At 34.7% G+C, this 27,869-nt stretch overlaps 2 protein-coding genes across 2 annotated transcripts in view; one reads left to right on the top strand and one right to left on the bottom strand.

Annotated features, from left to right (window-relative positions):
• LOC140441240 (xaa-Pro aminopeptidase ApepP-like) overlaps nt 1-27,869 on the bottom strand; it is a 298,581-nt gene that overhangs the window by 257,792 nt on the left and 12,920 nt on the right. The window lies entirely within an intron of this gene.
• On the top strand, nt 450-27,160 carry LOC140440890 (uncharacterized). The gene is made up of 6 exons (XM_072531254.1): nt 450-471; nt 563-2,136; nt 2,584-2,912; nt 15,745-15,964; nt 20,151-20,280; nt 27,002-27,160. The coding sequence occupies exons 2-6, from the start codon at nt 1,007-1,009 to the stop codon at nt 27,158-27,160; spliced, it is 1,968 nt and encodes a 655-aa protein (XP_072387355.1). The 5' UTR covers nt 450-471; nt 563-1,006.

Below are 27,869 nucleotides of genomic sequence, written 5' to 3'. Positions count from 1 at the left end.
TGACCCCTATTTTCATTTAAAAAATCATCGATTACGTCATCACGCCCAGGTGGGTGACGTCATTAGTATGGTATGTATATGTCAAAAAATCATAATTTAAAAAAAAACATCGACCTGTTTCAGGATTTTTCGTTACAGTCGCCGGCTTACGAAATAACGAATTTATTCCTTTCATTTGCACCATACTGTATAATCAAAAACAGTCTTGTTACACTTATTGTTGACGAGATAATTACGCTTAATTTTTAGGAGTGGGTGAAGTCAAATAAATTTAACGTCTACGAAAATGATGATCCCCAAAACAGTCATTCTGATTCCGATAACAGCACTGACGAATATAATCAATCTCACATATCCAGGTCTTATGTTTCCGATTCCGTTGATTTAGATTCTGATGTTAGCTCAAATATTTTGATAATTCAGGAACCAATATTCGTTAATAGGAGAAATACTGCTGCACTAGATGAATATGTAAGTGAGCATTAAAAAAATAGTAAACATTTTATTCAAGTTGCGTTTAAGAAAGTTATCTGGGATTTACCTATCGTCCCTTTAATTTTAGATAGAAAAAATTTCGAATAAAAGGAACAAGAAAAGGACTGTTTGCAAATTTTGTAAGAATAATGTAACTAATTTTGAACGACATCTAGTTAGACATCATTCTGACAAAAAAGAGGTGAAAGATCTCTCAAATTATTCAACAAGGTCGAAGGAAGACAAAAATATACGAAGAAAAATTTTATCTCTATTGCGATATGAAACTCAATTTGAGGCATTTATACAGAATGACAAAATAGATTCTAATCGATTACCCTGCGTTTATTGTAAACGTATAGTTGCTGTAAATTACTTACGTCGCCATTACAAAACGTGTGCTACCAAACCCATAAATGAAACTGGCCATAAAATTCAGCATCGTGCTCAATCTCAAACTCTAGTTGCTTGTGCTGATCTTTCTATAAATACAGCAGCTACTTTAAGGCTTAAAAATGAAGTATTTGCAAAAATGAAAGCAGACCAAATATCATTAGTTGCAAAAAGAGACCCATTAATTCGACATTTTGGGGAAAACTACTTAAAAAAACATAAGCGCGCTCAAATTTCGGTCGCTTGCTCTAATAAAATGAGGGAATGCTCTAGATTACTAATTGAAATGCGCCGACATACCGAGAAGAAAAATTTACCTTTTTTTGACATATTAAACCCTATGCTCTTTGATACCGTTGTAGCAAGTGCAAGACTAATCAGCGGTTACAACGAGGAAACTAAAATCTATAAAGCTCCAAGTTTGGCCATGCATTTGGGAACTACACTAAAGCAAATATGTGATTTGTGTAGTCATTTGTTAATGAAAGATCACCCCGATATTTTGTGTAACGATAAAGACGCAAAACTAAAAGAATTGAAGAGATTTAAGTTGTTAGTGAATAGTCAGTGGAGTTTTGAAATATCGTCATTAGCTGTGAAAGATCTTGCGGAAAAAAAGTGGAATAAACCAGTTTTATTACCTCTGACAAAAGATATAATAAAATTTAGAAATCACGTTGTAAACTGCGCAGAAACTAATTTTGAACTCTTACAGCAAGATTGGACAAATCAACAAGCTTTTAAGAAAGTAGTTGATTCTGCATTATCACTAACTATTCTGTTTAATAGAAGGAGGATAGGAGATGTTCAGTATGTAACTATAGATTCATATTTAAAAAATTTCGCATGTGTTGACCAAACAGAGTACTTAGAGCAACTAACTGAATCTGAGAAGCTTTTATCAAATACATACAAGAGAGTTGTAGCTGGCGGAAAAGGTAGTAGACCCATTATTATACTCTTTCCAAAAAATGTACAAGCATATATCGACTTAACACTGCAAATTAGAAACGAAACCAACATGCTATCTAAGGAAAATCAGTATCTGTTTTCTTATCCTAGCTCTAAATCTCAGTGGGTTAGAGCAGATGTCGTCATAAAAAAATTTGCGAATGCAAGTGGCGCAGAAAATCCTGTAGCACTGACGTCTAATCGCTTACGTAAACAAATAGCAACAGTAATGCAACTAATTAATTTATCGAAAGAAGAATACGCTCATTTTGCACAATTTATGGGACACACCGAAAAGACGCACAGGGAATATTACGAGTAAGTTATCTTATTGATATATATCATTGAAAATGCTCAACAACTAATTAAAAAAAAAATTAATTTGTTAAATTTTTTGCTACTACTAATTAATACTTAAAAATTTTTTTATTTAAATAAATCATTTGTAAATAATAGCGGATTTTCATTAGAATTTTCATTCAAAGTAAGACATGAAGCAAAATACTGAGGTGCAAAAAAGTTAACAGCAGAATTTTACAATAATGACAACGACAATAATTTGAGTGACAGTTCGTGTCGTATGTGTTTTGTCAGATAACATAGAAATAGCAGTAATAAAAGTAGTTTTAGACTACGTAGTACTCTGAATAGAAATTCTAACATCCGATATAAGGTAAACATTATTTTTAATAATTTTTTCCTCTAGTCTAAATTACGCCATTGAAAAATTTGTAATGATTTTTTTTTCTTGTTACTTGCTTGCAGAATAACGCAGGACGCTTACCAAATGGCAAAGATGTCAAAAATACTTGTGTTATTTGATAAGGGTCAGGGCCTTCAATATAAGGGAAAGTCTTTAGAAGATATTGATATTGATCCTACCAAGGATTTGGTCGAACCATGTGATAATTTCGATGATGACAGTCTATCTGAGCCACCAAACGATCGACCAGATAATTATGTTTGTGAAGACAGTGAAGTATTGGACAGGGACAATAGCGATAACGAGACAACAACTAAGCAGAAAAAGCATAAGAAGAAAGATTGCAGTACTTCAGGTATGATTAAAAAGAAAGCGAAGAATAACAAAATACGTTGGACAGAAGAACAGAAAAAATGTGTTAAGTCATATTTTAAAGGTCATATTCAAAATAAAATTGCACCAAAAAAAGAGGAATGTCAAACATTAATTGATGAACAACCCATCCTATTAAAAAATTTAGATTGGGTTAAAGTAAAAACTTTTGTTTATAATAGCTATAGAAATACAGTGTTTTAGGCGTTTGCGGTAGCTTAGGTACTTATTCTACATTACTGAATGTTCTATTTTTTTACTTCTATAGTAGTTTTTATATTAGGCACTAGATTACTTTTTATATGTTATAGTTTTATATTTTGTAAACTCTATTACAATTAATTTCATTAATGTTTAAATAAAGTTGTTAAATTTACATTATGGTTTTTAATCTTAGCACCGATAGAAAATAGACCATATATGTCAACCTAGCAAGGAATCTTCGAAGTAGTAAATAGTTTCATATGCCTGGGGTCTCTAATAACAAACGATAAGGATGTAACAAAGAGATACGTAGAAGGTTGACTATTGCAAGAACAGCTATGATGAAACTGGTAACAATTTGGAAAAATTCAACCATAAAAATACACAAAAAACTACGGCTGATAAGGGCACTCATTTTTCACATAGCTACATATACATCCGAAACGTGGACCTTGAACTAAGCGGATAAAAAAAAAATAGATGCTTATGAAATGTGGGATACCGCGGTATGTTAAGAATATCTTGGGATGATCATCGAACTAATCTATCGATGCTAAAATAACTCAAACAGTAAGAGATATATTGCTTAAACAAATACAACAGAGATATTTGCAGTATTTTGGACAATTTGCTAGAAGAACAGGCACGATGGAAAAATTTATAATCGGGGGCAGAGTTAAAGGGAAAAAATCTGGGAGAAGATCTCCAAACCGTTGGGTGGATCAAACAGAAACACTGATTAACCAAGGGTTACATGACGCCGAAGAACTAGCCCAGGACCGGAAAGGATGGAAAGAAATCGTAAAAAAACTATAAAATCCTGATGATGTCACCAAATCCCAAAAGGGATTGGGAAGGATGAGCAAGGGAGCTCGCATATTTATTCACAACGTAAAATTTTGTCAGGTCAGAGAGGTACATGTAGCAAACACTTTTGCCACAAGTTGTGCGTGCCGATGCTTTTAGATAAACCCAAAAACGTACCGAAGTTTAAAAAAACTGTACGCATAATATGAGCAACATTAACATCAAAATAAAGAAATAAGAATAAGAACAATGTTAATAAAACATAAAATTGTAAGGTACGTTTATTACAATAAAAGTATGCTTCAAAATAATGTAGGTGCTATTACTATTGAAAGCAACGTACGCGGAAAAAAAGTTAAATCTTGTCCTTTTAGACTTTCTAATTTAAATCACGGGTATGAAAACTTACACGATTTTATAAATAGATAAAATAGATACCTACTTAGGATCTGATAAATTTAAGATTACCCCGTAACAATACCTATTTAGTCAAATGCATACTTGCATGACATTTTCTATCGCGGTTCTCAAAAGTGAAACAATAAATATTAGCGTTTCAGTTTCTTATGACTATTCATAATAATTATTGTATAATCAGGTCCCGACTACATTATGCGATTAAATTATTGCGATGTTGCCACCGCTAAGAGGCGAAGTGAACCGCTAAACATAGCGTGTATATCGGAGGCGCCGTCTACCTTTGGCTAACGACAGAGTATACACGTGTAACAAGCTGCGCCTCTGACGCCAGATACGGTGAACTAAAATGTATATCGAGAGATGATTTTGACTCGATTTTGCCTCTAGTTAAAAAATTGTCAAACGCCTTATACAGATGAGTTAGCAACTAAATGCACAAGAAACATGACTGTACGTGTTCGCCTCCGATTTCGGAGGCGAACCCGTAAAATCGGAGGCAAACTCGAACTAAGGATGTAGCAATCGGAGGTGTATGGGTAGCAAATGCATATATATATATATATATATATATATATATATATATATATATATATATATATATATGTATATATATATATATATATATATATATATATATATATATATATATATATAATAAAGATTATCTACAGGACTAGATCGAAAAGCGCCAATACAAAGACGAAGGGCTGTGTTGTGAATTGAGTTTAGAAGGTTAATATATGTTTTGGAGGCGGATATATATATGTGACAACCATAATCTAGCTTGGAGCGTATTAGTGATCTGTATATTTTAAGAAGTGAGTTTTCGTCAGATCCCCAATAATGATGTGATAGAGTTTTTATTATGTTTAGTCTCATGCTCGTTTCTCCTTTTATTTCAAATATATGTTGCTTCCAAGTTAGTCGTGAGTCAAACGTTAATCCGAGAATTTTGCATTGTTTAACAACAGGAAGAGGGACATTGTTGATCAAAATAAGTGGAGATGGAGAAGAAGGACGTCTACTAAAGTTTATAATTTTGGATTTTACATAGGATAAAGATAACCCCATGTCACTAGTTTTTTTAAAAAGTGTGTCAACAGCAGTTTGAATAAGCTTTGAGGTGGTAGAAGAGTTTTGTCCATGACAGTAAATTACTAGATCATCAGCATACATGATGTGTTTAATAGGGGAAATGAGGTGAGAGCATAAATTACTTATTGCTAGATTAAAAAGTGTAGGACTTAGTACCGATCCCTGAGGTACGCCATCAGTTTGAGTATAAGTAGAAGATAAAATACCGTTGACAGAGACTCTGAACGATCTAGAAGATAAAAAATTTCGTATGAAGTTAAATATATTACCATTAATATTAAGAAGGATAAGTTTGTTTAATATACATTGCCTACTAATAGTGTCAAAAGCACCTTCAATATCAAATATGGCAGCTACGACTTCTTGTCTTTTGTTTAAGGCCTCTGATATATGAGTTTGGAGGATTACAAGGTTGTCTTGGGTTGAACGGTTCTGACGAAATCCTGACTGTTCACTATCAAATATTTTATGTTTTTCAATGAACCATAGGAGTCTTTTATTAATCATTTTTTCGAATATTTTGCACATCGTACAAGTTAGTGATATAGGCCTATAAGAGTTGGCCAAGGAACGTTCTAGGTTAGGCTTTTTAATGGGTATTACGATAGAGGTTTGCCATTGATTGGGAAATTGGTTAGATGACCAGATTAAATTATACATCTCAAGTATTTTGAGTAGGCTACAGTTGGAGAGCTTTTTGATAAATATGTAGGGAATGTCGTCAGGTCCAGCGGCATTGTTTTTACAAGTTTGAATAACTGATACTAGGTCTTCAAAAAGAAAGGGAGAATTAAGATGTGTGATGTCCATTATTGTTTCGGGTGAGGCACAGGGTGGGGCGTTAGGTAATGGTTTTCGTAAGGAGGAATCTATTTTACTTTTGAATTTAGTATCGAAGAGCGTTGCTAGGGTTTCACCGATTTCTTGATTGTCAGTGATTGTAGTGTTATTTACAGCAATACTAGAGATTTTTAGGTTGGTGTTGTTTCCTTGGATTTGCCTAATCTTTTTCCAGAGATCCGCCGGATTGGTGCTTGAATTAATAGAGGATACATATTCTCTCCAAGATGATTTTTTACTTTGTTTTATGATAAATCGGGCTTTGGCTCTGGTTTTCTTTAGTTCAATGAGATTCTCCAGATCTTTTTTTTTACGGTAATTTTTAAGAGCTAATTTTTGTTGTTCTGTTGCGGTTTGGCAAGATGTATTCCACCAAGGTACTGCCTTTCTTTTATGGGAAATACTATTTTTGCCTATGTGCAAATTTGCAGCTTTAAGTATGGAATCTGTGATTATTAATAGATTATTGTTAATATTGTCGGATAGGGATAGAGAAGGTAAGGTGTTATCTGTTTGTGACGTATAGTCTATCCAGTCGGCATTTTTTAGACGCCAGAAGTTTCTGGTTATAGTTTGTTCATGGTTGGAGATATCAGATGATACAAATATTGGAAAGTGGTTGCTGTCATATAGATCATCGGAAGTTTTCCAAGTTAGTGAAGTATATGTTTTTGGGTCGCTAAAACTAAGATCTATCGCCGAAAATGTGCCAGAGGAAAAGTTCAGATGCGTATTAGAGCCTTTATTTAGTATACAGGAGCCTGTGCAATTGATAACGTTTTCTATAGTTTTACCTTTGCCATTAGTGTGGTTTGACCCCCACATAAAGTTATGAGCATTGAAGTCACCTACTAGAATATATGGAGCGGGGAGCTGATAGATAAGATTTAGAATTTCAATTTCTTTAAGGGGGTAGTTAGGAGGAATGTATACACTGCATATCGTAAGTTTATTAGGACACCAAGTAGTTACGGCGATAGCCTCGAGTTCCGTGGTGATGAGGAGATGGGATGAATATATTTCACTTGAAATAAAAATAGATGTCCCACCAATGGCTCTTTCACAATTAGTTCTGATATAATGGTATCCTTCGAACTTTTTTAGTGTGGGAAGCTTAGATATTTTTGAGTTCGTTTCTTGTAGACATATGATATCGGGTTGTTTTTCTGTCACTAGTTGTTGGATTCTTTCAATACGGGGAAAGAACCCATCGCAGTTCCATTGGATTAAATTGAAGGTGAATCTTGAGTTGAAGGGGTAAGGGGCAACTGAGATGGTTGTTCTGGCTGTTGGGAGAGGAGGGCATTGGTTTCATCATCGGTTAGGAGTTCAGATGAGACGCTGATATTATCAGAGTCATCTGGGTTTAGCTGTCTTTTGATTTTCTTTTGAAGTCTCGTAAGTCGATTTTTAAGGGATCTTTCCTTAGTTTCTGAATGGAGAACTGTTATGTCTTGTAAGAGTCCTTCAATATTTGACGTAAAAACAAAAGCTTCATTAAGTGGACTAGGATTACCATGTGTATTTTCTAGGAAAGCAATAAACTGAGTCTCAGCCAAAGTTAGACCAGATGGATTATTTTTATAAATGGCCGCTACGGATTGTAGTGAACTAGCTGTTAGATTATGTTCCTCTGATTTTGTAGTTTTTGTTTTTTTCTTGTGAGGTTTGGAGACAGTGTTTGTTTTTGTGGATAACGGAGGAAGCATTTGGTTAGACGCTGGTTCGGGTGTACTTGCTGAAGATAATAGAGAAGAAATATCAGAATTGCTGTCTGTTGATATAGCTCTTTTTTGTCCTTGTGTGGGTGGAATTGATGGGTGTGTAGTTTCAGTATCTATTTCAGTGTGGATTTCTGTGCAGTTTGAGGTAGTTAGGTCTGATTGAACAGGAGTGCTCACGTCAGAAATTATATCAGTAATTTCAGATGTAGAGGGCTCTAGATGGGGTAGTTCAGTTTGAGAAAAAGTAGTTGGATTATTGGTACATGAGTCAGCGGTATGTCCGACCTCTTTACATAAAAAACAATGCAATTTATCCGTAGAAATAAATATTCTATAAGGTGTGTTTTCATATGTAATAACGAAGTTTCTATCTACTGAAAAGTTCTCCTTATCGGGGATAATATACGTTACTCTTCGGAAGCTCATTATGTGTGCATAACCTTCTACGAGTGCACCACATTTCACAAATGACACAGGAGAGACCAGCTGTAATCCAATATCTTTAAGGGCTTTCTCAATTATGGAATGTGGAATTGAAGGAGATACGTTAGATATAAGAAGGCGTTTGGCTGGGGTGATAAGTCTTCTGATGGGAACTACTGTAGAGTTGATAGAGATATTTTGATGTGTTTTTAGAAGGTTATCGACAACTGTAGGCGAGGAAAGATAAATACAGATGCGGTTATTTGGGATACGTGATGCAAAGGTAATGTTTTTGGGATAACAATATCCCCTATAGCTTTAACATAGTCAAATAAAACAGTATTTGGAAGAGCATGCATTAAAATGGCTTGCTCCTTACGTGGGAAAGTAGGAGGTGGAGGTTTGGATAAAGTAGCAGCGACATATGATTTCGTGGGGAGGACTTGTGAAGTTGTGAGGTTTTGATTTGAGTTCATTTTTGTGAGTGTTCCTGGATACCAAAAACACTTCACTTAATTTTTAATATTGCAACAGACGTCCTAGTAGGACACTGTGGATAAAATAAAAGGAATATAATAGTTACCTGTATCTGCAGTTTTTCTTCAGTTAAATATAATAATATTATAGTCCAATAATAATCGCTGTTTCCATAACACACAAAATAATTCGAATTATCACATAATTATAACAAACTATAAGAACTGGTTCGTAAACTGGTAGAAATCGAGAAGGTAATTAAGACTATACCGTTAAGGTAAGGTAATGTTTACTCGTTGGCTACCTGAATGGGAATGAGAGTTTTTTAAATTTATGCAAACATTAAAAAGTCACAAAAATGTCTAAAAAAACATGAAGCCAGGAGAAAAAGTAATTTGTTTTAATTGAGCTTAGTGAAACAATTTGAAAAAAAAAAATATTTTTATTGAAAAAAACATGGAAAGTTACCTTTATTGTTAGAGATACCAAAGCAAAACAAAAAATTATATGGCTTGGGAAACAGTCTTTGTGCGAAAAATCAACTAGATGACAAATATATGTTTACAGGACAGAATAGAAAAGTCAATTTATTTATAAATCTAATTAAAAAGAAGGTTGGAAATAAAAAGTACCGATGACCATTGTTGGGAACCTAGAATTAGTAAATATTAATGAAATATAATGTGATATGAATTTGTTTAACTCACCGTGTGGTTCCTTTTGGAAAGGATTTTATATCGAATGTTATGTATGAAAATTTCTAAAGTTCTCGTTGAAATGAATATAGGGGTTTAATTTAGAAGTACCAAGGTAGAATCGAGTGTAGCTACTTTTTTCTTAGAGGGCAAAAACAGAAAAATTTAGGCCATGTCTTGATCGGATTTAGGTGTAACTAAGTTAAATTATGAAATGTAACATTTAACTAGAATGATTTTAAGGATAATTCAACAGCAAGGAGTGATAAATGATGCTGAAATTATTATAGAGATTTAATATTCTCAAAGTCGATTTGATGGTTAAGAGAGATAGAGTGGGTACTGAGAGCACAAGAGTTCTTGTTGCATCTGATATCACTTTTATGAGATAATACACGCTCTTTAAGGGTTCTTTTCGTTTGGCCAATATATTTCAAATGACAGTCTTGTGCATGGAATGTTATATACTACATTTGACTTCTCCCAAATATTTAAAGGTATTTTGGTACGTGAAAAGAGATTTCCAACTGTTTTACAATTTTTGATGCCTATTTTAGTAGATAGGGTTTTAAACAATTTAGTAAGTCTCTCTGTAACTTGTGGAAAATAGGGTAATGAGAAATATCTAGGAGAAGACTCAGATGTGGATACCTCATTAAGGTGGAGTTCATTGTTGTCAAGTAAATTATTATGCAGATCTCCCACATTGGTATAAGTTAGTTCAAGTAAGGACCTTGCAGTAGAAAAAAGATATCTATTAATAAGAAAAATCTTATTAAGTTTCTTAGTTTTAGAACAGTTTCAGAACCTCTTTAAATATAAAGTATAAACTTTAATAATAATAGTTACGTTGTCATATTAATAGTTCAATTTAATTAACTGAATCGAAAGATGAAATTTCAATTAATTAATGGCTTATTAAAGTGATGTATTTTAGCTAAAAATAAAGAATCTCTCAATTTATGAATCATCGACCACTACACTTGAACACTTATTTACTCCAGATCCAACATTAAACTATTTTAAAAACTATCGTTCGAAAATTTTTAATCGAATCTAATTTAAGATGTAAAAAATACTTTTTTTACGAAGAACGCTATCACCACGATCATTCAATACATTATCAGAGCCACCATTTAATAAACGAGACATGTAAACCAGCGTAATTTTTTAAAGCTAAATTGGTGATAAACAGCTTGATTATAGAAACGGCTTAGGAATCAGAAGGACCCTATTCTGCATGTGTGTTCCCCCAAAAAAGTTTTTAATTTCACAAGAACGTCTATAATATATATTTCATTGACGATGAATAGCCATTTGATCCAGTTCAATATAACCTAGTTTTTTATTATTATCCAGATTTAGCCATACGGCTCACACTCCCTCTAAGGGGAAAATTCACTCATCCCAGATACCTACGGTATCAAAAGGATTGAGCTCTGGTGGGACTCTTTCCATGTTATCGAGTCCTAGGTGACTTGGTATGTCGGTGTATCTCCCAAAAATTTTCGTACGCATCTGGACGTCGAAAGTAACACAGCTTTCTGCATAATCTTATATAGATGTTCGTTTAGACCCAGCTTTTTTATGTTTTCTAGGAGGCTCTTCGGGATGACTCCAGTGGTAGAAAGAATAATGGGTATCGTCTGGGTACTTTCCATTCTCCATTGTCTCCTGATTTGTATTTCTAGATCTCTGTACTTGGCGATCTTTTCGTTGTATTTAACACGTAAATTATTGGTGTTGGGTATCGCCACATCAATAAGTGTTGTTTGCCTAGTAATTTTATTAACTAGTATGAGATCGGGTCTATTATGGGCCACTGGTTGGTCTGTAAGCACAGTGCGGTCCCAGTATAGCTTGTAGTTGTCATTTTCAAGCATTCTATCAGGGACGTATTGATAATAAGGAAGATGGTCGGTTTGGAGAAGTCCCAGTTTGTCAGCTAGTTCTTGGTGGATAATCTTTCCTACTGAGTCATGGCGTTCTTTATAATCAGTACCGACAAATGCCTGGCAGCCACCGGTAAGATGTTGGATGGTTTCTTGGGCTTGGCATCCATATCGGCATTTGTCATTTTGGACTTGAGGATCTTTAACAATATATTTCAGGTAATTTTTAGTTGGAATAACCTGATCCTGAATGGCAAGTAGGAAACCCTCAGTCTCGGGAAACATCTTTCCTGATGTCAACCAATAGTTCGACGCTGTATTGTCGACATATTCTTGGCTGATCTCATTCAGATGTCGCCCATGCAGAGGTTTACTCATCCAGGTGCGCATTTTGTCTTGTTTAGTCAGGTGGTTTATGCGCATTTCTTGTTCCCTCAGTTTAAGCGGCGTCGTATCATCTACTGCGCAAATTGCTCGATGTAAAGTAGATGTCTCAGCCTGTACCTGAAAATAAGTTCTTAAATTAGCAATTTGTTTATCCAATTGCTCACCTATATCCATAAGTCCTCTTCCCCCTTGATACCGAGGTAATGTTGTTCTCTCTACTGCACTGCGTGGGTGATGTTTTTGCGCCTTTGTGAGAAGTGTTCTTACTTTCCGCTGAAGACCCTCTATATCTGTTTTTGACCACTTTATAATACCAAATGAGTAGCTCAGCGCGGAACAGGCGTACGTATTTAATGCCTTAAACAAATTTTTACTATTAAGATATGACCGATTTAGTTGTCTTACTCTTCGTACGAACTCCGAAGTTAGTTCAGTTTTCATTTGTTTATGGTCAATTTTCCGCGCTTGTTTTACTCCGAGATATTTGTACATATCATTTTCACCCATTGCCTCGATGTTTTGGCCATCTTGCATATCGAAACCTCCGGGCTGAATCTTTCCTCTGACTATATTTAGTATACGGCACTTGTCTAGTCCAAAATTCATACTAATATCATTTGAGAAATTTTCTACAGTTTTTAGCATCTCATCTAGGTGGTTTCGAGTGGAAGCCATTAATTTTAAATCATCCATATACAACAGATGATTAAGCTTCGCTACAACAGTGTTGTTATTTTTGATGCTAAAACCTGAGTCAGTAGAGTTCAGCAGCTGAGATAGTGGGTTCATTGCTAGGCAGAACCAAAGTGGACTCAACGAGTCCCCCTGGAAAAGCCCCCGGTTAATAGGGATATTTTCAGTTTCGATATTAATTTCACCCGGTATTTGAAGGTGAATTTTAGTCTTCCACTCTGCCATTATATTCTTCAAAAAGGTCACGAGATTATCATCGACTTTATATATTTTCAATATATCTATAAGCCATTCATGCGGCACTGAATCAAAAGCCTTCTTGTAGTCAATGAAGGCAGTAAAAAGGTTTCTTTTTTTGGTGTATGCCTGGTTAGAAATGACTGAGTCGATAATAAGTTGTTCTTTGCAGCCCATGGAGCCCTTAGCGCATCCTTTCTGTTGAGGCTCTATGATATTGTTCAGAGCACAATGTTGGTAGATACGCCGGGCCACACAGGATGTGACCAATTTGTACAAAGTTGGAAGACAAGTAATTGGGCGGTACTTTGCTGGATCTTGGGTATTACTTTGATCCTTCGGTATTAGATAAGTGGTTCCCTGAGTAAGAAATGATGGTATTTCCTGTGAATTAGAAATAATATTATTAATAAATACTGTTAAAAGCTCATGAACACTCCAAAACTTCTTTAGCCAGAAGTTTTGAACTCCGTCTGGTCCAGGAGATTTCCAGTTATGAAGCTCTTTGATAATGTTCGAGACTTCTTCAGTGGTGAAAGGTTCATAAGGAATATTACTGTAGTGTTGACAGTTGTTCGTCGTTTGTTCAATCCATCCAGCATTGTTATTATGAGTAGCTGGCGTCGAAAGTTGGTTTCCCCAAAACTCATGAATTTCTTCTTGGCTTGGGTAGGATTTATTATTTGCATTTTCTACAGTGGAATTAAGTTTCCTATAGAAAGCCTTCTCTGCTTGCTCAAAAAGTATGTTGTCGCATTTCCGGTGGTTACTAACCTTGTACCTCCTCAGGCGGCCTGAGTAAACAGATAGTTTTTGTTTTAATGTGTCCAGGCATTGTTGAGGTGTGTTGTTTTCTGGATCATGTCGTGAGTGTTTTAGAGTGTTAAACAATATTTCTTCAGCTCTTTTGATGATTTTTCTACTTCTTACTCCTCTTATGTATTCTGTTATTTGTCCAATGTCCCTACGCAGTAATTCAATCTTCCCCAGCAGTCGTTTTCCCAGGGTGCTATTCTGTTACCAGTCCTTCCGATGTTGGTACCCCGTCGTGTTCTGATCTTAATGCCCATAACATTAGCAATTGCTGTTGCTGCACAGTAAATCAGCATATGCAAATATTCTAATGTGTGGGCTTCTGTGATATAATTGGGTAGGACTTCAGTATTCACAATTTGTAACAGCGCTCCTAGTTTCTTAGAAGAGTTTATTTTTGGTAGCGGTGGTCTGCTAAGTGGGTTTGTTCCACTAAACTCTTGTACAGCGCGTTATTATTATTATTATTATTATTATTATTATTAATAATTATAATATATATATATATATATATATATATAATTATAATATATATATTATAATATTATTATTATTATTATATTACAAATAAGGGCAGAGAAGCGAGCTCCTATTATGCCCAAAAATAAAAAATAAAAAACATCCTTATAAAACTAATACCAATTATAAAGTTAAGTAAACATAAACAATTAAGTATATCATACAAAAGTTGAATGGTGAGACAATAAATAAATAAATAAATAAATAAATAATGCTGTCCAAGAAAAAAAATCCTATAAATAAAATAAACCAGTATCAAGTTTATTTTTAAAGATGTTAACACTAGTTGCCGATATGGTGTCTTGATCCAAATTGTTCCAGATATAAAAGATTCTATTTGGCAAGAAGTTCACCCTGGACCTTGCAGTAATTTGTTCCCTTTTCAATTTGTATCGATGGCCTCTTAATCTTTCGTCTTGATTCAAAGTGAATATGGTGCTTAGGTTCACAAAGTTATGTTTTAAAATACGGAAGGACATAATTAGATCACCTCGAAGACGTAGCTGCTCGAATGTCGTAAGATGAGCCATGGATAATCTATCTTCATAGTTAGGTCTTACACGACCGTATGCCAGTCTTGTAGCTTTACGCTGAACATTTTCAAGCAGGATCTTATCGCGAATGAGATCTGGATTCCACACTGGTCCGGCAAACTCCAGAATAGGTCTAACGTATATTGAGTAAAGTTTACTAACAGAAGTTAGAGATATACGTGTAAAACATTTACGGATCAAAAACAGTTTCGAGTTTGCACGTTTACACACCGACACTATGTGATCAGACCAATTTAAGTCACTATTAATTATCACTCCGAGATCATTGTGGGAGGTTACCGAGTTTAAGGAATGTCCATTAATAAAGTACGGTAGTGATGGGTTATTTTTGCCGATATGTAAAACAACGCATTTTTCAATGTTAAGCGGAAGTAACCATTCTGAGGACCATTTGAATATTGCTTCAGATCTTGTTGAAGAACATGTTGGTTAATAGTTGGATTCACATATAATTTCGTGTCATCAGCGTAAATGGAAACCTTACTGGATACGATGAGCGGAAGATCACTAGTGTAGACACAAAATAGTAGCGGTCCAAGTTCTGATCCTTGTGGGACTCCACTCTTGACTAGCTTATCTAGTGAGTGGTCTTCCCCAATACGAACCCTGAAGTATCTATCGGATAGAAAATCTTCAATCCAAATGTTCAACTTTCCGCGGATACCATAGTGATCCATAGTGATCATTTAGCTAGTAATCGACGTTTTGGAACACGGTCAAAAGCTTTGGAGAAGTCTAAGTAGACTACATCGACAGGATTCCGATTGTTTAAAGATAATGACCAATCATTTACACAATGAAGTAAGTTTGTGATCGTTGAACGACCTTTGATAAAGCCATGCTGTTGGTGAGGGATGATATTTTCTTGAAGAAGAAAAATTTAAGTTTTTAAATGCAAGGAAACGGTAGGATTGGATAACTATGATTTAAGACTACTAAAATATCTTAGTATATTATAACCAGGTATCTTCTGTCAAAACTAAAGATAGTTGCACCACGAAACTGCACGTACAAAGTGGAATACAACAATTCTGTGTATTATCGCCAAATATTTTTAATTTATATTTCAAGGAAATATTCAAGGAAATCTTGGATGGCAGACAGAAGGAATAAAAAATAGTGGAGAAACGATTAATAATATCAGATATGCTGATGGTGGTTATACAGCAATTCTTACACATAGTGTAGAAAACCTTCAAGTATTATTAAACTTGATAAATAAGGCAAGAATCCAACAAATTGGAAAAACTAGGACACCCTATAAGGGGCACCCAAGTAAGGCACCTATCAGGTAAGCAAATATCTTATCAAACTAGCATGCTAGCAAGTGGAATATATATAAATTAATGTAATCGACGAAAATAGCCAAGAAATCTTACAAATACGCTGATACGCACATATCTTGAATGGTACTCATTTGAAGATAACAAAATAGGCCTCTTAAAGTGATTGCAAGAAAAGTGCATCACAATTTCCAAGCTAAGGACACAAAAAAAGATCTAAAAAATAAGGGATATAAAATAGGAAACTCAACTTAATTACTAAAAGGATAGGAGAAATCACCACTGCCACTTTTTTGCACTTACTTTTAAAAAATACCAAAGATAAAAATACAAAAAAAGTTACCGAAAATACCGAAATTTGACACATAAAAGTGATCATAGAAGCTTTTAGAAAATAGAAACTGATTTAAAATGCAAACAATGTCATGAGAACAAACATACTCAAAACTATTGTAGAAGAGAGCCTAGAAAACAACCATAATACTAACGAAATATTGACAGTAGACGGCCAGCAGATCGAAAGAGTAAAAAAGTACACTTACCTAGGAACACTTATAACAGAAAATAATGACTACACTGCAGAAATCAAAGTCAGAATCGAAAAAGCACGTTCTAATTTTATAAAAACGAAAAAGGTCCTATGTGACAAAGATTTAACATTAGCTCTTAAAGTATGCCTAACAAAATGTTACGTATACAGTGTACTATGGAATGGAATCATGAACGTTAAATCTAGACACAATGAGACGACTTAACGCCTTTGAAATGTGGACCTATAGAAAAATTATTAGGGTTCCTGGGTAGATAGAGTTACGAACAATGAAGTACTGAGAATAATAGGTAAAGAGAAGGAAGTTGAACTTACAATTAAAGAAAGAAAGCTACAGTATCTCGGACATGTGATGCGGGGCGAGAAGTATGGCATCCTGCGACTCATAATGCAAGGAAAGATAGATGGTAGAAGAAGCCTCGGAAGAAGACGAATTTCATGGCTCAAGAACCTGAGAGAATGGTTTGGATGCAGCTCAAAACAACTATTTAGAGCTACTGCCTCAAAAATTAAAATAGCTATGATGATTGCCAACCTCCGTAGCGGAGATGGCACCTAAAGAAGAAGAAGAAGAGCCGAGATGAGTAAAATGCATAGGGAAACATGTAACTAAAAATTGTGAAAAGTCACAAAATAAAGAACATAAGAGTGTGTACTGTGATGGTGCCCATCCAGCTAGTTATAGAAGCTGTACCAATGCTAAAACTCTTTAAAAGTAGCGAAATAAACGGAAACCTACAACCATACCACAAAATAAGGCAGCCGGCATGGAAAAGCTTATACAAAACCAACTAAGGGAGGTTAATCAAATCCAAACATAGGTATGCTCAAATAGCCTCTAACGAGCCAAAACAATAGTAGAACGCAAAGAAAATCCTAGTCTCTTTTTAGAGACTCCTAGTTTACAATCCAAAATATCGATGTACGATATATGTTTAACGTCAGAGACAGACTTCACAAAACAAACATACATCAAACTTGACTGGTATAAAATATGTCAATCTCTTCACCCTAAAAACACATCTAGTGAAGGAGCAGCAGTAATAGTAAAAAATAATGTAATTACTATTTAAATGGGAATAAGCCACAATTAAAGGTTAAAGTACGTTTATTGAAGTTTCAATTTCCACTTCGGAAATCGTTCGAACGATTTCCGAAGTGGAAATTGAAACGTCAATAAACGTACTTTAACCTTTAATTGTGGCTTATTTCCATTTAAATAGTAATTACTTTAAAATGCCCCAAGAAAATAGCTTCAGAACAATAATAAAAATAATGTAATTCACTTTGAAAGAGAAAGTTTAGAGACTGAAGCCATCCAGGCAGCTAGTCAAAGTGTCCAGTGTCAAAATAAAAAATATAACGTAACAATACCAGCTGCATATTTTCCACCAAAACATAATTTAAAATTCTTTTATTCTTCTATTTTCTTGCATTTGTCGGAGAGCCAATAGAAATGAAATTAGTTTATTTGTTTAAAACATCACAGCTACTGTGTTTATAACAATTAAGAATTAAGATTGGCGTCATTCGACACTTAAAGGCCTATATTTTATAAAGATATAATTTTTATTTAAAAAAGCCGCTATTTATAGTCAAAAACATGAGTTGAGTGTTTTTTCGAGTAGCCGAATCAGCTCGGTTTTGGCTGGTTCTTTTGTAGGCCCGGCGCACTTCAAATCCGCGGCGCTCCGAACAACTTCTATCACATCTTCGCTAAAAATGCTCGTTAAAGCTCTTTTATTTGTCTGGGGTAGCGGAAAATTTTGTGAATATTGGCGATTTTTTTTGGCTGCAATTTACACTTAGCTACTATTAACATTTCTTTTTAAACTATCCTTAATCATCTTTATTTTACATATATGATAAAGTAGTGGCCAAAATTCTGGAAACTTTACAAAAATTATCGTTTTTCCAGCAACGCTCGTCTTATGATCGTGATTTATAAACGAAACAACGAAAATGGCACCAAGAAACAAAAAACGTTTTGACTGGAAGCCAGGAAAAAGAGCCAAAGCAATTATTCTTCGAGAAGAAGGTTGCACATATCAAGAAATAGCAAACAAAGTGGCTGGTGGCGCCACAAAATCAGGTGTAATGAAAGTTTGTAAAAGTTATCATAACACTGGAACGACAAAATCAGCAAAAAGAACAGACAAAAAACCGAAAGTAAGTCAGTACGATGAGCGTAGATATGCCGACTTTCTTTAGAAGATCGTCGCAGATCCGCAAAAGAAATTAATGCTATTGTCAAATCAACTGGCTTACAAATATCGGACCGCACTATGAGAAGAATAAAACACTAATTAGATTCAAACTCGATTACGGCTCAATTGTTTATGCCTCCGCAACCAAGAGTACCTTAAAACCGTTAGATACAATCCACAATGTCGCACTTCGGATCGTTCTCGGAGCTTTTCACACTTCACCCATAGAAAGCTTATATTCCGAAACTATAGAACCATCATTGCAGTAAAGGCGGGTACTTTTAACACTTTCACACGCTTCTTCTGTAGCTGCTAATAAGGATCATCCACTCTTAAAAATACTTTTTCTAAAAGTAATCTTCACTTTCTCTTTAATAAACCTCGTACTGGAAAACCTTATTACACACGAGTAAGATCAATTCTGAATAATTTTGACAAAACAATCCCAGATGTATTTCACTGTAACATCCAACGTCCAACTCCATGGTCAATAAGCATCCCAAATTGCAACACCTCTCTAATAGAGTTCTCCAAAAAATGCAATAACAGCATACTAATCAAAAACAAACTAAACGAGATTCTTGAACGAGACTACCTTAACTGCACAAACATCTTTACCGATGCCCCTAAATCTAATGATGGCATTGGTTGTGCATTTGTTACTCCAACCAACGTTTACTTTCAAATTTAAACTACCGCCTAGCTTAAGTCTTTTCGCCGCTGAACTGTTTGCTTTATACCGTTCCCTAAAACATGCAAACCTCTCAAGAATTTCAAAAACTTAGTTTCTCACCGACTTGCTCAGCTGTCTTCTTGCAATACAGCATCTGTATCCTAAACACCCTTGGAGCAGCTAATAAAAACTGAACTACAAATCGCCCAAGAGAACCACATAACTCCTAAATTTATATGGATTCCATCGCATATAGGAATTATCAGCAATGAAGAGGTAGACAGTAGTGCTCGTGATGCAGCAACAAGTGCGGAATCTGAATTAGTACGTGAGAGTGTATGTAAAGATCCCAAAACGTTTTTTAAGTGATTGGTCAGTGGAAAACTGTACACGACAGTGGAAAACTAGTGCTAGTACACGGTTTATTCAAACGGTTCTGAAGCGCCTACCTGTAGGACACACTAAGATCACACACTCTTATTTACTTTCAGCGAACGCCCACGGCGATCTATGTGCTACGCCTCTTACCGTCGTCCATTTGTTAATTGAGTGTCCAAAATACCATAGAGAACGTTCAATAAACAGTATACCAAATATTCTATCAGATTTATTAGGAGAAAACTGTCACGTGAAAAACTTATTAAATTACCTAATGTCAATCAATATTTTGTATCAGATTTAAAGTTTTGTTTACTGAGTAACGCCGCTAATAACCTGTTGGTGAATGCGGCAATATTTCTTTTTAATAAAAAAACTATCAGAAGGAAGTTGAGTGAAAAGGGATTACGAGCACAGACTCCTAGAAAGAAGCTGTTCCTGAACAAAAAACAGAGGCAACAATGCATTGACTGGGCTTTGAAACACAGAGAGTGGACAGAAGAACAGTGGTGTAAGGTAATTTGGAGTGATGAAACCAGAATCTCGATCTTTGGGAGAGACTTTTGCCCCAGTGTACTACGGTCACTATGAAGCATCCTGTGAGTGTTATGGTATCAGCTTGTATAACCACTAATGGAGTTGGACGTTTAGCAGTAATAGAGGTCAATAATAATGCAAAAAAATATCAGGAAGAGATACTTCAAGCCAAACTGCTTCCAAATCATAGATTTGATTGAAGGGGATGCCCAACAATGCATCTTCTAAGACTTACATGGAATGGTTTGTAAAACCATGACGTTACTGTCTTGGCCCAAAAATAGTCCCGATCTAAATCCAATAGAACATTTTTGGTCAAGGCAGAAAGTGTTAGTATCACGCCGAAACATAAGTAACCAGAGAGAACTGATAAAAGCCATTATTCAAAACTGGTTTAGAGTTATAACACTAGAAGATTTGGCTCGTCTCGTGAACTCCATATCCCGCAGAATCAAGTCTGTCCTACGAAACAAAGGTTTTCCCACCAAATACTAATTTTTGTGATAATAGCCATTGTCCATTTTTTAAAAAGATATCTACTAATAGCTATAGGCTGTTGTTTTATTTATTTTTAAATTTTTAGAGGGTTTTTCCTCATAAAATAGATGTTAAATATTAAGTAAAAGCATAAACCGATGCAGTAAAATTATAGATAAACTTAGAAATAACATAACTCTTGTGAAAAAGAGGAATGCTGATATCAAAACTAAAATTTTTGTAAATTTTCCAGAATATTGTCCAATAGTGTATATTTTTTATATTAAATAGTAAATATTTTTGTTAAATTGTGTTTTACATTTTACTCAAGTTGTGTGTAACTACTCATGTTTTTGACTATAAATACCGGTTTTTAGGCCTTTAACTATTAAACGGCGACAATTTTAATTCTTAATTGTTATAAACACAGCAGTTGTGATTTTCTAAACAAATTAAGCTAACTCCACTTCCGTTGGCCATAGAAAACTTTTAAACTATTTTTTTAAATCTTTGTTTTGAGTTTTGAAGTTAAAAAGTGTATGTACTGTATAGGAAGCGATGTAACTTAATTAGTTTATAACGCAAACGTCGCCGCTACTTTACAACAATAAATAAAGAGTTGAAAAACCTTGTAAGCAATTAGAGATGGTCTGGAATTTCTATCATGGTCTTACCAAGACCATGGTAGAAATAGGAGTACTTGGAAAGCTGGTGCGATTAGCACAGGTGAGCACAGAGAACGCTTACGCACGGATCAGAATTGGCAGCAACACGTTGGAGGAATTCCTCATTGACACCGGGCTTAGACAAGGAGATCCTCTCGCCCCCCTGCTATTTAATTTTGCACTGGAACATATGTAAGGACAGCTCAACCACAACTGACAAACGGATTTGCTGCCCAAGGATCAAAAATACTATTGGCGTTTGCGGATGACGTGGACACAATTGCACAATCCACCAGATATGCAAAAGAAGTTTTCACCCTATTCGAAAACGGAGCCAAGGAAGTTGATCTGAAGGTCAACGAGAACAAGACCAAGTACACGATGGTTACGAAGAACCCAAGACCAAGGGTTAGACAAAACGTAACAATCAATGAATACAACTTTGAAGTCGTCAAAGAATTCAAATACCTGGGAGCGATCATAACATCTGAAAATAAATATGAAAAGGACGTGGCAGCCAGGATCATCGCAGGAAATAGGGCATTTTACTCATTAATGGCCGTACTTAAATCAAAAAAACTATCAATACCAGCAAAAATAAGAGTGTACAAGACAATAATTCGTCCCACAATAACGTATGGAAGCGAGACTTGGACTCTGAATCAGCGAGAAACGACAAAATTACTGGTACTGGAAAGAAAGATACTGCGGACTATCTATGGGTCTTGCAGAGAAGAGACAATAGGAGAATGGAGAAGAAGACCCAATGATGAACTCCAGACAGTATATGGAGATGAAAACATATTACGCTACATTAAAGCAAACCGAATAAGATGGGCGGGCCACGTACTAAGATCGAGTGACGAAAGACTCCTGATTGCCATATTCTGGAAAAGGCCTGATGGCAGAAGGTCAGTCGGTCGCCCAAGAAAAAGCTGAAAGGACGCAGTAGCCAGTGATCTACGCAAAATGAGAATACAGCAATGTGAAATAGCTGCTCAGGACCGACAACAATGGAGGGAAATGGGAAAAGAGGCCAAGACTCTCATAGAGTTGTAGAGCCAAATGATGATGATGAATTATTTGTATTTCTACATAAAAATATAATTGACCAACAAGAGAATTCGTTTAAAATTCGATGTCTATCTTTTTTGGAAAAAAAAGGTGCTGGCCCTGTAAAATTTATAAAAATTGGATCTTAGAAAGTCTCATTCAATTTGTAATTAAAAGAGCATCAATATTATGCTCTTCGTACAAAAAACGAATTTTTACAAAAGTTGATTTAAAAATTAAAAATGGCTAGAAATTCACATTTTTGAACTTTTTGCATAAACTATTTTGTCAAATTTAATGTAGTATAGCTCAAATTAAAGCTTTTTTTAAGGTACTTTTGTTCTGCTTAATATAGAGTAAGATCTTGATTTGATGCAATAATAATAAACATAATCAAAAAACATCGTTTAAAATTACCATAAAAAAATTATAACCGACAGTTTGGAGTTGCAAACACTTGGAGGTTACTCCAGGCATTGCCTTTCATAACTTTGTGCTGGTTTCAAAAATTCACCAATTGTTAATGCACAAAATCATCAATTTTCTCTACATCTTGGACTAATGTATGTTGTAACAGTGTTCTTTTACATCTAAACAGATATTTATTGATGCGGATTTTTACAAATAGGCATCTTGACTGTTTTTATAAATTTTTATCACATAAATCAAGATAATCAGAATAAAATCAAAATAAAGTAGTCATTTTTTAGTAATTATATAATACACATTTAAATACATTAAGAAAATTTATATGGAGTTTTAAAATTCTAACAGCATATCTTAGTTGTCAAACAATAGGGAACCATTCAGCGTGCAGGAAGGACAATGTTCTATTAAATACTGGACGCACAAATCCAGCATAAATTATAATAGAATGTTTATTTGCATATAAATCATTGAATGCATTATCTATAAGTCGTATCAAAATGTAACACACAGACAAACCATAATCCTTCGTTTAATACGTCGTTGATAGAAGCAATCGATCAAGACATTTGAATATGAGATATGGAGCTTTAAAATAATTATAACATCGTAATTATCCTTATCAGAAGTAATTCTGCCGTTCTAGTGTGGGAAGAGAGCGTATGTTTTGAAACTGTATTATTTAAAATGAAGAAAGATAAAAAATGGTAGATAAAGATAACTTTTGTCTTAGAATAACTCAATTTATAAAAAAAAGTATGTTCAAAGCACTAAACATTTTTTTATATATTTTAAAATTTGTACATAAATAAATAAACTACCTAGTCAAAATTATAAATATTCATGTTTTACAATAAAAAGTATGACAAATATTATATATATATATATATATATATATATATATATATATATATATATATATATATATATATATATATATATTATTACTACTAAAAAAATTAAAAATTGAAAAAAAAATGTACAAATTAGATGCTTTGTTTAACAATTTATTTATTTGAATAATACATGTTCGTAATGTAAGTAAAAAGTACATAAGAATTAAAAAAAGAAACGTCGAAATCCATAAACAAGAAGCACAGATACAATTAACAGCTCTTTCTCCCTCCATCGTTCCCGCAAGTTTCAAAGCCGGATGATTTTGAGGACCACATTTTGAAGCTTTGTTGACGATTCTATTAAAAGGTAATCTCTTTCAAATTTGTTCGTAATTTGTTGTAATTTGTTTGTTAAAACAGTAGAGTATGTTCTTTCAAAAGCCTCTAATTAGATATTTTAATTGGTATAAACAGAGATGCTGTCAATTTAAAAAAAAAAGACTAACTTCGTCCAAAATTGTCCTAAGACAACTTTTTTTTAGAAGTTATGAAAAAAAAAACTTTTTCGAAATCTGAAAAAACAATTTTTGTGTAGGCAACAGGTAAAAGGTTATTCTAATTGTTTATAAGCAAAAATCGGCATGTTTTTGAAAAATATCTTTCTTCTTCTTTGTGTGCCGTGCTTGTAGTCCACAGCTAGATGAAACAGTTCCTCGACCGTTCGACCTGTCCATTGTCTAATGTTACGCAGCCAGGACAGTGTTTTCTTCCGACCCAACGTTTTCCTTCGATTTTGCCCTGAATGATTAACCGGAGTAAGCGATATTTAGGTTCTCTCATTATATGACCGAAGTATTGGAACTTTCTCATTTTGATGATGTTGATCAATGCTCGCTCTTTGTGCACGGTCTCTAGCACGCGTTCGTTAGGTATGTGTGCTGTCCACGGGATTCTGAGCATGCGACGGTAACACCATAACTCAAACGCTTCTAATTTGTTAAGATTTTTTTATTTTTGTTGTCTAGGTTTCACATCCATATAACAAAGTGGACCAGACGTCGCACTTCAATACTCTTAGACGTGTGGTCAACGACTGACTTCTACTGCATAATATAGAACGCCAGTTAATAAAGTTTTTCCGTGCGAGCTCTATTCTGGTCGAAATTTCCTCGTCACTTTCAACCCTGCAGTCAATCCAGCTACCCAGATATCTAAAGTGTTCCACCCTTTCAAGGATTTTGTTATCTAATCTTAGTACTGAGTCTTCGATATTAATTTTTCCGACCACCATCCATTTTGTTTTTTTTTTGCGTTGATTGTTAAGCCCTTTTCAGTGCATTCGTTGTTTACAGCATTCAACAGGGTTTGAAGATCTTCTAGACTCTCTGCCATTATTGCGGTGTCATCGACGTATCTGATGTTGTTAATAATTTCACCACCGATCTTAACACCTTCGCGGCGATTATTTAACGCTATTTAACGCGTCTGACACCACGCTTAATAGAAACTTTAGCTGAAACCTCTTGGTCCACCTTAACACAAACGGTCTGATTGTAGTAAAGATTTTTAAGCAATCTAATGTCATGCGTGTCCAGACCAACTGAGTCTAAGCATTGAAATAATAATGTATGTGGTACTCTATCAAAGGCTTTTTCGAAATCTATAAAACATACGTAAATATTTTTCCTAAACTCAATGCTCTTTTGTAAGAGTATTCGCATGCAAAAAAGAGCTTCTCGAGTACCCATATCGTAAATATCGTTTCGGAAACCAAACTGCTCATCACCAGTTATCCCCTCACAAACTTTATATATGCGACAATGCAATATTTTCATAAAAATTTTGAGCGTGTGACTCATTAAACTGATAAGTCGATAGTCGCTACACTGTCTTACATTCTTATTCTTGGGAATAGTTATAAACATCGATTCTAACCAGTTGTCTGGTAATTTGCCGCTGCTGTATATCTTATTAAAGAAGGATGTGATAATCGCAACACTCTCATTATCTAATAGTTTTAACAATTCTGCAGGTATTTCGTCAGGACCAGAAGCCTTCCTTCGTTTCGCTTGGTCGATAGCCTATCGAAATATCTTAGATAGAAATAGATAGAAAATATCTTTGCAATATTTAAAATTATTTTTCTTAAATTTTTTTAATATTATTGATGAAATGAAACTTCTTCTTTTGTAAACTGTGTAGAATTGCTGTAATTTTATCATTTTCTGACTTATATTGTTGCAAAAAATCTTATTTGATATAAACAAATTAAATAACTTTTAAACTATTTGACCGATCGCTTTGAAATTTTGACAATATTTAAAACATTATAGGTACCAATATTCCATGTAATAAGAAATAAAGTTATTAACATTTATAAAAAACCGAAATTTCTGACTTGCCATTTTCTAAGCAACAAATAAGGATAGAAACATTAAAAAAAACTCAATTTTAAAATTTCTTATATAACTTATAAGTTTATTACTCTCAAATTTGTTTCAAAGCAACACTTTTTGCTGCTAGGTGGAAACAGTGAAAATTTACCGTAATTCCAAGGTATTTTATTTCCATTACTTGTTCAATTCTGATGCCATCAATTTCTATTTTACATCTGGTTGGTTCTTTGCTAATTGCTATTGTTTTACTTTTCTGAGATGAGATTGTCATATTAAATTCTTTTGCTCTTATGTTAAATCTGTGGACCAGTATTTGCGGACTGTCTTCATCTTGGGCTATCAATATTGCGTCGTCTGCGTAACAGAGTATTTTTATTTCTTTGTTTCCCATTCTGTATTCTCTTCCTTTGTTAACGCTTTTGTTGATTTCATCCATGACTAAATTGAAGAGCATAGTGTTCAATGAATCCTCCTGTGTAATTCCGATGCCTATTTCTATAGGTTCTGTAAGTTGTCCATCTATTCTGACTTCCATTTTGTTGTGGTAGATGTTTTCAAAAGTTTTTATAATAAATTAGGAGAACTTCTCTATTGTAGAGAAGATGGATTACGTCTTTGAGTCTGTCAAATGTCAAATGTTTTCTTTATCAGACACAGAAATTCTGGTCTATTATACTCCGGTGATTTCTCAGTAATTTGCTTTATAACGAATATTGCATCTCTACATGATTTTCCACTACGAAAACCCTGTTGTTCATCTGCTAAACTTATCCTCTGATTTATTAGTTCATGTGAAATTTTAGTTGTAAGTTTTAAGGTAGTGTTTAACAAGTTTATATCTCTGTAGTTTTCTGAGTGTCCGTCCCAGCTTGCGTGGAGGAGGAGTTCTGAATTAAGCGGGACTCTTCTGTACTTCGAGGAAGACGGACGGGCGAGGGAGTTCTCAACCCCGACACGGCGCGTCCCACTGGCTGATAGGGAAATGTCCTACAGATATGTAGGATAGGTGTGAATAAGGTTTTACCAAATAAGCACCCGTTGACCAACTGAGGACATGGCATAGGGCAGCAGCTATGACATTACTTTATTAAGGCTATAGCGGAATGATTTTAACTGTTGGCTTAATGACAGATACTCACGGGCGGATATTACATAATGATTCAACCGGACGTGATACTGCGATCAGGCAGGCAAGGGGAAACCACCTGATTATATTCCCGTGACTACACCATCATGAATGTATCGAATCAGTTAGATATGCTTAGCGATCCGATTAGCGATCGGTGCTCAGTTGGTTCCGGGCCAACTAGTGTCAAATGGGCCACCGGGCATGTGTTTGTGGGCAGCCAGGCAACACATGCGAAATTGGCGTCTGGAAGAAAATCAGATTTTCAGTTAAGAAAACAATGGGAATAGCAACCTGGAATGTTCGAGGATTATTGCAACCAGGCAAACTGCATATACTACAACGAGAAGTCGAAAGAGAGGATATAGAAATATGTGGACTTTTGGAGACCCATTGGAAAGGACAAGGACACTTCCGAACGGCAGATCATGTTGTATACATATCGGGAGCAAATAACACAGGAAGAAATGGTGTTGCAATTATGGTGACTAAAAAAGTTTTACAATACATGTATGATTACCAACCGATAAATGATAGACATAAAAATAACCTTACTAGCATCACCAAACAAAATGCACATTCTTTAGGT

Source organism: Diabrotica undecimpunctata, chromosome 5 (assembly GCF_040954645.1).
Source record: "Diabrotica undecimpunctata isolate CICGRU chromosome 5, icDiaUnde3, whole genome shotgun sequence".
In the NCBI taxonomy this organism is placed as follows: Eukaryota; Metazoa; Arthropoda; class Insecta; order Coleoptera; family Chrysomelidae; genus Diabrotica; species Diabrotica undecimpunctata.
Note: the sequence above shows the minus strand (reverse complement) of the source record. Positions and strands in the feature narration are given on the sequence as shown.